General features: G+C 51.1%; 1 protein-coding gene across 1 annotated transcript in view; it reads right to left on the bottom strand.

The window, feature by feature from the left end:
• MYOM3 (myomesin 3) overlaps nucleotides 1–6,272 on the bottom strand; it is a 56,209-nt gene extending 49,937 nt beyond the window's left edge. Inside the window, exons 1-5 of the mRNA XM_084788381.1 lie at nucleotides 6,105–6,272; nucleotides 3,851–4,016; nucleotides 2,777–2,857; nucleotides 1,625–1,784; nucleotides 637–794 (exon numbers count right to left, since the gene is read on the bottom strand). Of these exons, the coding sequence (XP_084644507.1) occupies nucleotides 637–794; nucleotides 1,625–1,784; nucleotides 2,777–2,857; nucleotides 3,851–3,999 (548 nt within the window). The 5' untranslated portion in view covers nucleotides 4,000–4,016; nucleotides 6,105–6,272. The remainder of the gene's footprint in view (nucleotides 1–636; nucleotides 795–1,624; nucleotides 1,785–2,776; nucleotides 2,858–3,850; nucleotides 4,017–6,104) is intronic.
• Nucleotides 6,273–14,135: the final 7,863 nt, after the last annotated feature.

Raw genomic sequence — 14,135 nt, 5'->3', positions numbered from 1 at the left:
CTTTTTAAAGACCCCAATCCTCCTGCCTCGGTCTCTTAAGAGCTGCAGGCTTGTGTAACCATGCAGGCTTTTTCCTAGCTCTTGCCATGCTCTGAGGACTTCCTCTATAGGACACTAAACCCTTTGCCAAAATTCAGCTGGATAAGGGGTCTTCAGCTTATCATAGGAACGGGAGACTGAGGCAAAACCAGAAGCAGGTCGGTGGGGTGGGGTGGGGGGGCTTAGGTCAAGCCTGATGCCACACCGGGACTCATAGGAGACGATGCTAGGCCTGACTTTTCCACTCACACTGTAGATCTGAACTCGTTCTTCCAGCAGGGCCCTGCCCTTCCTTACCCCGTCTCTAACTTCTGGGCTCTCTATCCAGACAGTCTCTAGTGACGAAGATGCCCAGCTCAAAGCAGCTGATGGCTCATGCCACCAGAATCATATTTTTACAAGGGCTGGCTCTCCAGGGGTTCAGTCTTTCCGGCCCAGGCCGGCAGGAAGGTGCCTAAGAATAACCAAGGCCCAAGGCGGCCTGAGGCTCCTGGGCAGCTGTCGTTGCTCTGTGTGTAGGGTGGACAGAGCTCAGAGTCTGTGGGCTGTGGCCTTGCCGAGACAGAGGAACCTTGGGTGAAGACCCCAGGGGCTTACCAGGTGACCTGGAACGGAAAGGAGCCCTGGACGGTGCAGGTCAGCAGGACTGTGGTGTGCTCCCAGACAGCATGCGAGCGAAGTGGGATCCAGAACCAGGGGCCCCGGCCAGAGCACAGTTCAATCAGCTCTTTGGCCTCCCGGACCTTCTTCTCTGTCTGGAGGTGAAAGGGTGTGTGATTCCTAGGGGGCCAGGGATGGCTTCCCCACAATTCAGGCTGAGCCCTCATCGGCACCATCTTGTGGCGGTATTGCTCAGTGGGCAGGGTGTGTGCTATGGGGCCAGCAACAGGGTCACAGGCAGAGCCGCATCCTCCTTGCCTGTAAAATGTGGATGATGAAGCTATTTATTTGTTTCACCCCTGTGGGGTTGTAATGGGGGGGGGGGTGTCAATGCATGGAAAACACAGGGGTGCCGTAAAAAAAAAAAGCCCTGGGCAAGGGGCAGGGAGGTGACATCAGACCTTGCATGACTATGAAGGTCTTTTTCTTTTTTTCTTTTTTTTTCTTTCTTTTTTTCTTCTTTGGTTTTTCTTTTTTTTTTTTCTTTCTTTCTTTTTTTTTTTTTTTCGGGACAGGGTCTCTCTGTGTAGCCTTGGCCTACCTGGACTCACTTTGTAGACCAGGCTGTCCTCAAACTCACAGCGATCCGCCTACCTCTGCCTCCCGAGTGCTGGGATTAAAGGCGTGCGCCACCACGCCCAGCTCGACTATGAAGGTCTTTTACACAGGGAAGTTACTCTACAAATCTAAGCTCACTTACTTTCTACCTCAGCGCAGAGCTGTTATAATCACACCTGAGTCGCAGAAGGGAAACTGAGGCGCAAGAATAGTCTGACCCTTTCTCAGGTTACATCACTGAGGTTAGGGGGCGTCCGGAACAGAACCCAGGCCCTTTGGATGCTCTTTGAGAAGTGGGTGAGAGTGAGGACCGGCCATGTGTCGGGTGTCAGGTTCTAAGGCTGAGGTCCCCCAGTGCCTCACTCACCCGTTGCCGCAGCGCCTTCCAGTCCCGTCTCTGGCGCAGCAGCCTCTGCGTCCGTAGGAAGGCCACCTCCATCGGCTCCAAGTCATTGCCGAAGCCCACCCGCTTCTGTCCACGTTCCTCCAGCTCCACTGTGGTGGACTGGTGCCTCAGCTTAGCTTCCCTACAGGGATGGGGACTCAGACATAGTCCAAAGAGGCAGGAGAAGTCCTACCTGCCCACCCCATCCCAACATACCAGTGGTATTTGGCAATGCGCCTTAGGGACAAGCACAGCCTTGACCCCTCTTCTGCCCATAGACACCTTGGAAAAGGGACTGGGGGATACAGCCCAGCTGGTAGAGTGCTTGCCTCAAATGTACAGAACCCTGGGTTAGATCTCCAGCGCCACGTTAAGCACACATGGTAGTACACGCCTGCAATCTCAGCACCCAGGAGGCAGGAGGAACAAAGTTCAAGGCCACCTTTGGTTACATAGCAAGTTTGAGGCCAGCCTAGGCTACCTGAGGCCCTATCTCAAAAAAGTGCGTATATAGGTGTGTGTGTGTGTGTGTGCGCGCGCGCGCGTGCGTGTGCATGTGTGAGATGAGCTGCTTACAGCCAGAATTTTATAAATAGATACTTATGAGTGGGGTATGTGGGGGCTTCTCAACAAACCACTGGCTAGTTTTCGCTATGTCCAAGTGGACAGGTGTTCCTTTCCCCATTTCCCAGGACAGAGCGCTGAGGTCCGTGACTTGCTTAAGGACAGCAGGACTGTGGCCCCGATGTCCAAGCTTAGGGCCCTTCCTAAAACTGTGGTACCTCAGGCAGGCATTCAGGGACCTTCCCTTCCTGTGCGAGAATTGTGTTACCAGTCTGTACCCCATGGCAGCCCCTCACTTTCTTGTGAACCTCTTTAGTAATAAGGACTGCTGCTTGGTGACAGTCCTTTTCAGCTGTGGGGACTTTTCCAGGGGGTGGCATAAGACTTGGTGGTCAGGGAACGTGTCTGGTTTGCACTCTGCCCAGCCCTTCTCCCCCCCCCCCCAAAAGAACTTCTGGCAGGTCCATCGTGTGTCGATGGGAGCCTATGGGGAGGTGGGGAACAGGGCAGCAGAGACCAGGGTCAAGACAAGACAACCCTTCCTCATCCAGCACCAGCCATGTGACTTACCAGGACAATTCTGAGGAGGCTGTCAGGGCCAGGGCGGCAGCCAGAGCATAGTCTTGGGAGCTGAACTGCTGTTCCTCCTCACTGCCAGGACAAAAAGAAGTCACGGCCCTTGGGGGGAATTTCCCCAATGTTCCCAAGACCATGGCTGTACATTAGGGTACTAGAAGGCAACCCCCGAGCTCCCTTCTCATTATGACCTTTCTCCTTCATGCAAGGGTGTCAGAGAGCAGGGATGTCTCCCTACTCCAGGCAGGCTCCAGAGAGAGGGCTTGTGCCTCCTGTTAGGGTCTGGGTATGAGGTATCCCTTAAAGGAGTTGTGTGGAAAACTCAGTCCACAGCTGCCGGATCTATTCATCCAGAAGTAGCTGGACCCCAGGGGCTGCGGGCTCCCCAGTCAGGCAATCCCCTGATGGATTCCGTTTGGTGGTTTTTATTGGGAGCAGAAGAAACATCTAGAGGTGAGCCTTGGTTGGAGGATGTGGTCATGGGGCCTTGGTCATGTTCCATGCCCCCCCCCCTTTTTTTTTCTCTTCCTGGCTACTCTTCCACTGTGGTATTTTGTTTTGTTTGGGTTTGTTGTTGTTTGTTTTTTGTTTTTTTTTTTTGCCTTACTTCAGGCCCAAAGCAATAGAGCCAAGACGGGTATGAACACCATAAAGGGCTATCAAACAACAACAACAACAACAACAACAAAACCCCCTCCAAACAACAACAACAAAAACCCTCAAAGCAAACAAACAAAAAAAATCCCCTTCTACTGTATTTTTCTCAGGTGCTTTGTCATGGTGACAAAAAAGCCTCCAACACACTCTCCAGCCTACTGGGTATCCCGAGGGACTGACTGTGTCTTTTCTCAGACAGAGTCTGCAGAGGACTGGCCCTTGTCCCTTTTATTCAGATGGGTGGTGTGGGGGAGGGGGGTGGCGGTCAGTGAGGGGTGTCTCAGAAGGTAGGCCTGTGCTACCCATCTAAGATGTGTCTGGACAGCTGGCTAGGCATCCCCCCCCCCTTTATTCCTGGGGTGGAGCTGTGGCTGGGGAGGGGCCCACAGGGCGGGGGCTGAGCACTCCCACCTGCTGCGGTAGGTCCGCCTCTGCACAGAAGAGCCCATATGCAGGCTGTGCTGTCGCTCCTCCTGTTCCTCCTCCTGCCTGTGTTCCAGCCTGTGGACCTGCACGGTCTGGGAGGCTTGGGGCTCCCCAGCGCTGTGGGGCAGAGTCATGGCTGCGAGCAAACGACCTGTCAAAGCCAAGGTGTACGGTTGTGCTACCAGGCATCCGCCACCTCCCTTCCCGAGTGTTCTCCAGTGTGCCGGGGAGGTTCTCTTTCTTAGAGGCTCTTTCTCTAGAGCAGTGGTTCCAACATCCCTAACGCTGCGACCTTTTTAATATATACAGTTCCTCATGTTGTGGTGACCTCCAACCATAAATTTATTTCATGGCTACTTCATAACTGTAATTTCGCTACTGTAATCAGTCGTAATGCAAACATCTGATATGTAGGTTATCTGATATGCGACCCCTCAAAAGGGGTTGAGAAAACAAAACGAAAAGGAACAACGGACCAAGAAATAACACTCAAGACTGACCGTTTGCACGCACACACGCATGCACGCGTGCGCACGCGCGCGCACACACACACACACACACACACACACACACACAGCAGGCCTAGACCTCTTCTCCCCTTTAATCCTTTTGGTATTTTAAATCTGCACTCTACAGTTTGGTTCTCATTTAGAAAATGCCTCCTCTTGCTGCTTAGTTCATCTCTGTATGCAGGCTGTACACGACTCGCTGGCAGCGGGGCTTAGGCTGCTGAGCGTCAGGCGCTGAGCATGTATCTGTTGGCTCTGTTTTAATCTTTCCCACATGTATCTCTTCCACTCCCTTAGGGTTTGGTTTTCTCTGCTGGCCTCAGCTGTGGCCATCAGGGCAGACAGTGGCTGGCTGGCAGCGGTCAGGGGCCATCAAGGGCTGCTCTAAAAGGTCCTTTGGCTCCTGACAAGCATCTCAGCAGAGCCAAAGGACAGTTGCCCATTTAGGCCTGGTTCTGGCTGGAAAGCATCTCTACACGCAGAGAACTAGCCAAACCCACTCATCCCACTCTTCTTCCTCAGAAACAGCCCCCACCCCCACCCCCACCCCCACCCCCACCCCCGGCTGATGTAGGGAGCAGGGCTCCAAGCCCAACACTGGTGTCAGCACCCAGCTCTCTCCCGGATACTCTGCCCTAATGAGCACAGCGGCCCACTGGCACTTGGCCTCAAAACCCCTTCCTCTGCGGTGAGCCTGGATGCTTTTTAAAGCGCTGACTGAAGTGTGGGATTAAGTGGGGGCAGGTTTGTGGCCTCCGTTGCCCTTTCCCACGGGATGAGGAGCAGTACTGGCTGAGCTGGAGTGCATGATCTTGCCCAGTGGGTCGACACAGGCTGGGACATGCACTGGCTCCCCAGCACCCAGGAGGCTGCGATGGCCTGGCCCTGGCTAGTGGAGGCTGTTTCTTTCCCAGCAGAGCCCCGTGTCCTCATCCCCTATGGGGGATGAACCTGGCAAGCCTAGGATCTGGGATGGCAGTGCTTGTGTGCTTTTTCTCTGCCTGTGGGGTCGAACAACCAGAGCTCAGGCCTCACATACCATCCCCGCTGGACCTGCCAACTCTGGCTCCCGACTGGCTGCCCCATGCAGCAAAGACTCCAGTTCCAAGTGTATCCCCAGGGGCCTTTTCCTTCCTTTATTTTTAGCTTTAATATCAAGGAGGACTCACATCAGAGGACTCAAGACCCCAGGTTACACAGAGAAGTGCAGCGAGGCATGGAGTTCTGGGAGTTGGGGTGCTAGCAAGCTCAAATCTCCCAAACAAGCTCCCTTTCCAACATATTTACATATATATATATATATATATATATATATATATATATATATACTCTACAGAGATACACACATTCCCTATAGCACACATATGCACACACATACACACACATACACATACCCTACCACACACACACACACACACACACACACACATACTATACTATAGACACACAGACACACCGTAGTCACACAAATACTAACCCTACTACACAATACGCACACCCCCCCATGAACACATACACACATCATAGACTTCCATGTAAACCTATGTATAAATCACACTCCCATCATATACACATATGGAAGCCCACATACCACAGGCACACATACACTACAGGTATGTACACTACACATACACCGTACGTACCACCCCGCATAGGTCATACACTGGGGAAAGTTGGGGGTCTCCCTCAGCTGGGCTCCCTTAGACCCTGGCCCCTGGCATGTGACTCACAGAAACAGTGGTGTCCACTCAGGGGTCTCCGGGACAGCAAGAAGATCTCCGGTCTCTTCCTGCCCTCAGCTCAGTGAGGACGGGCGCGAAGAATGTGATCTTGGAGCCTTGCAACTGTCTTAAATATAGCAGCGCTGAGACAGTGTGGTGACAATGGATGGAAGTTATGGTGAGGGTGGAGGCAGAGGGCAGGGCTGTCTCTTCTTGCCAGCGCTGCTGGGCGGCAGCGACAGGTGGGATGGCCCCCACCCCCTCAGGCTGCTCCTCCCCCACCCCAGTCTCTGCCTAGAGGGAAGAGCGATGCCTAGGGCTCCAGCCTGGATTGGGGAAAGTGGACACACATGTTCCCACTGTATAGGTTTGACCGCAATTTTCCTTCCATCTGCAAGGTACCCTGGGGAAGGTTTTCGGCTTCTCTGGTCTGAATTCCTTCCTGAGAAACAGAGACAGCAAGTCAGAGGGCCTGGTCTCACGTAGATGGCTAAGGTGGAGATGTGGGATTTCTTCCTGTCCGTCATCCCAGCAGTTACTCCTGGTCTGCCCATGCTTGTGTGGGGGGAGGCAGGGCTAGGAGAAGAGCTGGGAAGCCGTGAGGAAGGGACACGACCCTCCAGAGCGTGAGCAGATCTGAGACAGCTGTGCCAGCTCCAGGTCAGAGAACATGGCTTCTCTACCGTCCTCTTCCTGAGACCACAGGCACGGAGAGCAACACCAGCCCACCGCAGCTGCTGCTTTTTCTACAGCTTGGAGGCTACTCCCTTGAGAGAGGGAGTGAGCGGGCACTGAGCTTTTCAGCCCTCATCTTAATCTCCCGTGTATTTGAAAAGCCCTTCCTAAGCTTCCTGGACTCATCCCCTTTCCCAGGCCAGCGTCACAGTAGCTCCGGGGAAGGATGCTGGGGCACCCTGTTGCACTATTCTTTTCATTATTATTTTTTTTCTATTTAGAAAGATTTATGTGTATGGGTGTTTTACTTGCATGTATGACTGTGTGCTTTGTGCATGCCTAACCATAGAAACCAGAAAAGGGCATCAGATCCCCTGGAGCTGGAGATACACATGGTTACTTATGAGCTGCCTGGGACGTGCTGGGAGTCAGTCCTAGGTCCTCTGAAAGAACAGCCAGTGCTCCAACCTTTACTGAGCCATCTCTACAGCCCTCAATCATCTCTTTGTTGTTGTTGTCTTAAAAAGATTTTAAAATTTATTTTATGTATATGAGCACCCTATCTGCATGTACACCTGCATGCCAGAAGAGGGCATCAGATCACATCATAGATGGTTGTGAGCCACCATGTGGTTGCCAGGAATTGAACTCAGGACTTCTGGAAGAGGAGATAGTGCTCCTAACCACTGAGCCATCTCTCCAGCCTCTTGGTTGTTGTTGTTTTGAGACAAGGTTTTGCTAGGTAGGCCAGGCTAGCTAGCTTGCAACTGACAGTCTCCCAACCTCGGTGTCCAGTGCCATGGTTTCAAGTATGTACCACCCTGCCCTCTCCTCTCCTATTTTTTTTTAAAGATGTATTTATTTATTATGTATACAATGTTCTGCCTGCACATACACCCACAGGCCAGAAGAGGACACCAGACCTCATTATAGATGGTTATAAGCCACCATGTGGTTGCTGGGAATTGAACTCAGGACCTCTGGAAGAGCAGACAGTGCTCTTAACTGCTGAGCCATCTCTCCAGCCCCCTCCCCTCTCCTATTATCCCATCTGGAAAGAGCTTCTTTGGATTTACACGGTGGCTGTGATGGCCAAGGGTGATGCGCTTCTGCTTCTGCTCATCAGAGCGCAGCCCCTTACATAGGCCCCATTGTCCCTGTCCTCTGAGGCAGCCTGAAGGGGACAGACTCCGGAGTGCACCAGACTCAGGGGCACCTCAGATTCTGACTGTTCAGGATCCCAATCAGTCTCCTGGCTTTGTAGCTTAAGCAAATCACCTTGATTTGATCTGGTTTATCTATATTCCTGGGGACAGTAGTGACTCCCTGCCCCTGCCCCTTCCCACCCCCCTCCCACCCCCCACCCCCCACCCCACCTCCTGTCTGCCGGCTGGGCGTGGTGGTGCAGACCTGTCATCCCAGCATTCAGGAGGCTGAAGTAGATGGATCCAGGCATCTAGACCCAGCCTGGGCTACAGAGTGAGATCTTGTCTCCAACTGGACCCTCTGAAAGAAAGTGGTCCTAGCAGAGTCCAAAACCTCCCCGACAGCGCCAGGCTTACTGTAGACCACTGAGAGATGAGGGCTCCACCAGTCACTCCTCAGCTCTGGGGACACTGAAGGCCTTGTCTCACCCCATCCATCTGGGCACAGGGACCGTTCCGCTGTATCCCTCAGCTGATCATACATGGTGATGCAGACCCGTATCACTGGGTCCTTTGTAAGTACAGCCAAACCTCAGTCAGGAAATGGAACAGAAGTAAGATGGCTCTTCACACAGTTTATGGCTTCGATGTCAGCCTCAAGTGCCTCTATTCACAAATGAGGGAGACCTTGGTCTCTGAGGAGCCTTGACCCCCTCTCTATATTTTTATTTTATTTTTTAAATTTTGAGATGAGTCAGCTAGGCGCTGTGGTGCAAGCCTGTAATCCTAGCATTCAGGAGGCAGAGGCAGGTGGATCTCCGTGAGTTCGAGGCCAGCCTGGTCTACAAAGTGAGTCCAGGACAGCCAAGGCTACACAGAGAAACCCAGTTTCGGGAAAAAAAAATTTTTTTTTAAAGAATTGAGACAAGTCTCACTATATAGTTTAAGCTGGCCTCAACTCCACAATCCTCCTGCCTCAGTACCTTGAGTGCTGGGATTCCAAGCTTGTACCATCAGCCTCCTCCTATAGTCTCAGTTTCTGAATTGTAGACTAGAGAAGATTCTAGAAAGCAGGGACACTTGCTTGTCTTGTTCTCTCTGCCCCTCCCCCTCCCCCAAAGGAAATAATAGTTCCTGGAATACAGCCTTGCCCTCAACTTGGCTTTGAAAATGAATGGAAAGCCAGGCATGGTAGTGCATGCCAATAATCCTACCACGAGGGAGGTCAAAGCAGAAGGACCAGGAGTTCAAGGCTACCCTCAACTCTGTAGCAAGTTTGAGGTCAACCTGGGCTACATTAGACCCTGTCTAAAAACAAAGCTGATTAATTTAATTAACGAGTGGGTAATTATTGTCTCAATCTACTTGGCCTAGTACACACTGGGTCATTTATAAAGGATGGACATTTATTTCTTACCGTTCTGGAGGCACCAAAGTCCAACCAAGGTCAAGTCTCACTTTCCACCCATCGTAGAGTTATTTTTGCTGTGATGAAACATCATGACCAAAATCAAGTTGGAGAGGAAAGGGTTTGTTCAGCTTACATTTCCACATCATAGTCCATCACTGAAGGAAGTCAGGGCAGGAACTCAAACAGGGCAGGAACCTGGAGGCAGGAGCTGAGGCAGAGGCCACGGAGGGGTGCTGCTTACCGGCTTGCTCCCTATGGCTTGCTTGGCCTGTTTTCTTATAGATCACAGGACCACTAGCCCACGGATGGCCCCGCCCACAATGGGCTGGACCCTTCCTCGTCAGTCACTAATTAAGAAAATGCCCCACAGGCTTGCCTACAGCTTGATAACGTGGAACCATTTTCTCAACTGAGGCTCCCTCCTTTCAGATGACTTTAGTCTGTGTCACACCATATCATAAGTCTTCAGAAGAGCCGAAGGGGTTAGGACACGCCCACAAGCCCCTCCTCATGATGTAATCATGGCTGTAAAGACCCAAGCTCTTGACGCAGTTGCACTAGCGGTTAAGTTTCAGTGTCTGAGCTCTCACTGTCTCCGGAGCCCTCAGACGGTGAGTGGGTAAAGTGCGTGATGAGCAAGCATTAGGACCTGAGCCCGGCATGTGCCTGTAATTCCAGCACTGGGAGGCAAACGCGGGAGGATGCTGGGATCTTGATGGTCAGGCAGGCTAGCCAATCAGTGAGCTCCAGGTTCAACAAGAGACTCTCAGAAAATAAGGTAGGGAGTGATTGAACAACACCTGATGTTGACATCTGGCCTTTTCACAGTTGCATGTGCCCACATACACATATACACTCACACATCACACACATACAGACACACACACACACACACACACACTTTTTTGGGGGGGAGGGGCACCACCATTCAGAACACAGCCATCTGTTTTGCTGAATGGTTGTGAGACTAAATTGTGATTCAAATGCAAGACTCTGTCTCTCTGGTCACGCTGTCTCAGTTCATAGGTGAGGAGACGGAGGAAAAAGTGGTGAAACGAGGTCGCAGCCTCTTTGCTCAGGCTGACCCCACTCAGTAGGGACACAGAAGGACCTGGCCTTCTAGAAAGCTGCAGAAGTTTAGCCTTATTTTAGAACAGACACTTGGGCAAGCCCAGTCTGTTTCCAGAGCCGAGGGCTTGGAGGTTAAGGATTTTAGTCAGCCCAGCCTTGTTGTCTAAGGGGTATGATGGGGGTGGTGGAGTCTTGTAAGTTGAGGCTGTGGATGGAGAGACTGTCACTTTAATTTCCTTGAGCAGAAATCTCACAAGAATTTTTTTTTCTTTTAAATCTAAATTCTTGGGTCTGTGGAGATGGTTCAGTGGGGTAAAGGCTCCTGCCACCAAGCTTGATGACGCAAGTGTGATCCCCAGAACCCCCATGGTGGAGGGTGAGGACTCACTCCTGCATGGCACATGCACCCCTCAACATGCGCACAAACCCAAGAAAGCACAGTAACACACACACTCATTCTTAAGCCTGACACGGTCCTGCATACCTGTAATCCCAGTCTGTGGCAGGCACAGGCTATGAGTTCATGAGGACTGTCATGTGTTCAAAGCCATCCTGATAACATCATAGATACCAGGCCAACTAGGGTTACATAGTAAGACCCTGTTGCAAATAATGACAACAAAATATGTATCCTTGAGCCAGGCGGGCATGATGGGGCACACCTTTAATCCCAGCACCTGGGAGGCAGAAGCAGGCAGGTCTATGAGTTTGAGGCCAGCCTGGTCTACAAAGAGAGTCCAAAACAGCCAGGGCTCTGTGTAACAGAGAAACCCTGTCTCAAAAAACAAACAAACAACAAAAATGTATCCTCTGTCTCTCTCCGTGCCTTTGTCTGTCTGTCTGTCTCTCCAGGAGCAATGTTGGGAAACTGTCTTTTCAGTGCACTCCTGTTATGATCTGAGGCTGAATGTTTCCCACAGGCCCATGTGTCTGTCTTGGTTCCCATCTGAACACTATTTTGGGGGTTATGGAACCTTGCGGGGCATGAGACCTGTAAGCGGGTATCTTCGAGAGTTTGAATCTTCTTCCTACGCTGCTTCCAGCTCTGTGTGCCCCGATTCATGAAGGCTTTAGGAGCTTGTCACCCGACTCCCACCACAAGAGACGCAGCTGCTGTTCCTTCCAACACACATTTCCCACCAGGCCAGAACATTCTCTGAATCCGTGAACCAAAAGAAATCTCTCCTCTTTTTTGAGACAGTGCTTCCTGTAGACCAGGCTGACCTCAAACTTACTATGTACCTGAGGATGACCTTCACTTTTTTTTTTTTTTAGGCAATGTTTCTTTGTAACCCTGTGGTTCTGGAACTTGCTGTCTAGACCAGGCTGGCCTCAAACTCACAGAGATCTGCCTGCTTCTTCTGCCTCCTGAGTCAATACTCAGGATTAAAGGGATGCATCACCACACTCACTCAGCATTGAATTTGTGATTTTCTTGCTTCTTCTCCTAAGTGCTGGGATCACTGGTGTGTGCTCCTGTGCCCTGTTAATGTCTGCTAGGGGTTCATGGATGTTAAATAAGCATGCTAGGGCTGGAGAGATGGCTCAAGAGGTTAAGAGCACTGGTTGTTCTTCCAGAGGTCCTGAGTTCAATTCCCAGCAATGACATGGTGGCTCGCAACCATCTATGATGAGATCTGGTGCCCTCTTCTGGCCTGAGGGTGTACATGTAATGTAGGCAAAACACTGTATACCTAAATAAATGAATCTTAAAAAAAAAAAAAAGCATGCTAGAGACTGAGCTGCAACTGCAAGTTTTGTTATTGCTGTGTGTGTATGTGTGTGTGTGTGTGTGTGTGTGTGTGTGTGAGAGAGAGAGAGAGAGAGAGAGAGAGAGAGAGAGAGAAGAACACAAAGGATGATGTCAACTGTCCTCCTCTGTCACTGGTTCTTTTACTCCCCTGGGATAGAGTCTTTTCACAACCTGGAGCTAGGCTAGCAGCCAGCAAGCCCCAGGGACCCCTTTTGTACTTTGCTGCCCCCAGGATGGGGTTACAGGTGCACCGAGCTTGTCCATCCGTGCTGGGGATTTGAACTCACGTTCCCAGGTTTGTGAAAGAAGTGCTCTTACCTGCTGAGCTGTCTCCCTAGCCCCCAGCTCCAAGTTTTGAGAGGAGGAGGAGAGCTCACTTCTCTGAGCCACATTTTGCTCCTTGAGGGAGATGGGCACTGGGATGTGTCACGGAAGGAAGATTAGCAGGAGGGCAAGGATGAAGACAGAAACCAAGTGACACCAAGGGACACGCTTCGACTCCCCTCTCTCTCACTGCCACCGCTACAGCAAGTCCGGCTCAAGCATGGAACTTTTTCATTTACTTTTTATTTTATTTTATTATTTATTTTTTATTTTTATTTTTTCGAGACAGGGTTTCTCTGTGTTAGCCTTGGCTGTCCTAGACTCGCTTTGTAGACCAGGCTGGCCTCGAACTCACAGGGATCCACCTGCCTCTGCCCCCTCAAGTGCTGGGATTAAAGGCGTGCGCCACCACACCCGGCTTCATTTACTTTTATTCAACAACATTCCATGGAAATTTTCAGAAATAACTCGTAAGTTTAAAACATTATTTTTTTCTCTTTCATTTTTATTTTATGTGTATGGACCGACGTTTTGCTTGCAATGTCTGTGTTCCACATGCATGCAGTGCCCACAGCGGCCAGGAGAGGGTGCTAGATCCCCTGAGGCTGGAGATAATAGACAGTTGTGAGCCCCTTTGTAGGTGCAGGGAATCAGACCCAGTACTCCGAAAGAGCAGCTGGTGCTCTCAACCACTGAGCCATCTCTCCAGCGCCATAATCTGTAAGTTTTATGCTGCCTGACTGACATGATAAGATGCCATGCCATCCTGTTCCATCCAGCCACAGATGAGCATCATCCTGTGGTCCAGTGTATCCACCCTGTATATGTTACACACCCATCATCCAGTCAGACTGGATTTTGGTACCTAATATTTGTGTTCCAGTAACCTTTACTGTAGTACTTCATACAGTTGACATCCTATTATGTGGGTCTTTGTCTCTTCCCATCTAGTTTACAAAGTAAGAGCTTTATCATAGATATGTAACAAAACAGAGCACCTGCAGGGTTGGTAGCTTCTGATTTCAGACATCCCCTGGACGTGACACTGTCATCTTCACATTTGGAAAACCAGACAACCGCATTACAAAACCAAAACCACAACAAACAGCAAACAAACAAACAACAAACCGTGATGTTTAAAGAACGTTTGCCGTTTGTGTTCATCTTGGTTCACAGCTTTCCTTTGCTGCGCGCAGCTTGTGGGTTCCGGCTAGACAGGGGTCAGGGGTCTTGGGACGTTCCCCAGAGGATAAGGTTTGGGGAGTGCTGTGGTCACTGTTTACTCCTGGCTCTGCCTTTCCTTGTTAAGCAGGTGACTTGGAGACTTGCTGTTCTCTGGGCGGGACAGGGCACAACAGGCGCGGCTGGAGACTTTCCAGGCTACTGGGTCCGAGTGGAGGGCGCTCAGCAAAGCCAAGCTCACCATCTTAGCCTTGGTGGGATTTTGAGATCCTTCTAGCAGGATCCAGTCTAGCTATAGGCCTGGAATGCCAGTGTGTGTGTGGTGATCTAAGAGGGGCCCTGGGGCAGGGGCACAGGCTCCTCCCTAGGCACTCCAGCTGTTATGGTTGTCACACGTACAGCCCTGGGCACAGGCAGCCAGTTTATGGCCCTCTATAAGAGCACTCTGGAGCCCTGATTGGACTGATCAGGTAAGCACA

The sequence above is a fragment of the Acomys minous genome, assembly GCF_964271855.1.
Source record: "Acomys minous genome assembly, chromosome: 6".
In the NCBI taxonomy this organism is placed as follows: domain Eukaryota; kingdom Metazoa; phylum Chordata; class Mammalia; order Rodentia; family Muridae; genus Acomys; species Acomys minous.
This window is presented reverse-complemented; position numbering and strand designations above follow the sequence as displayed.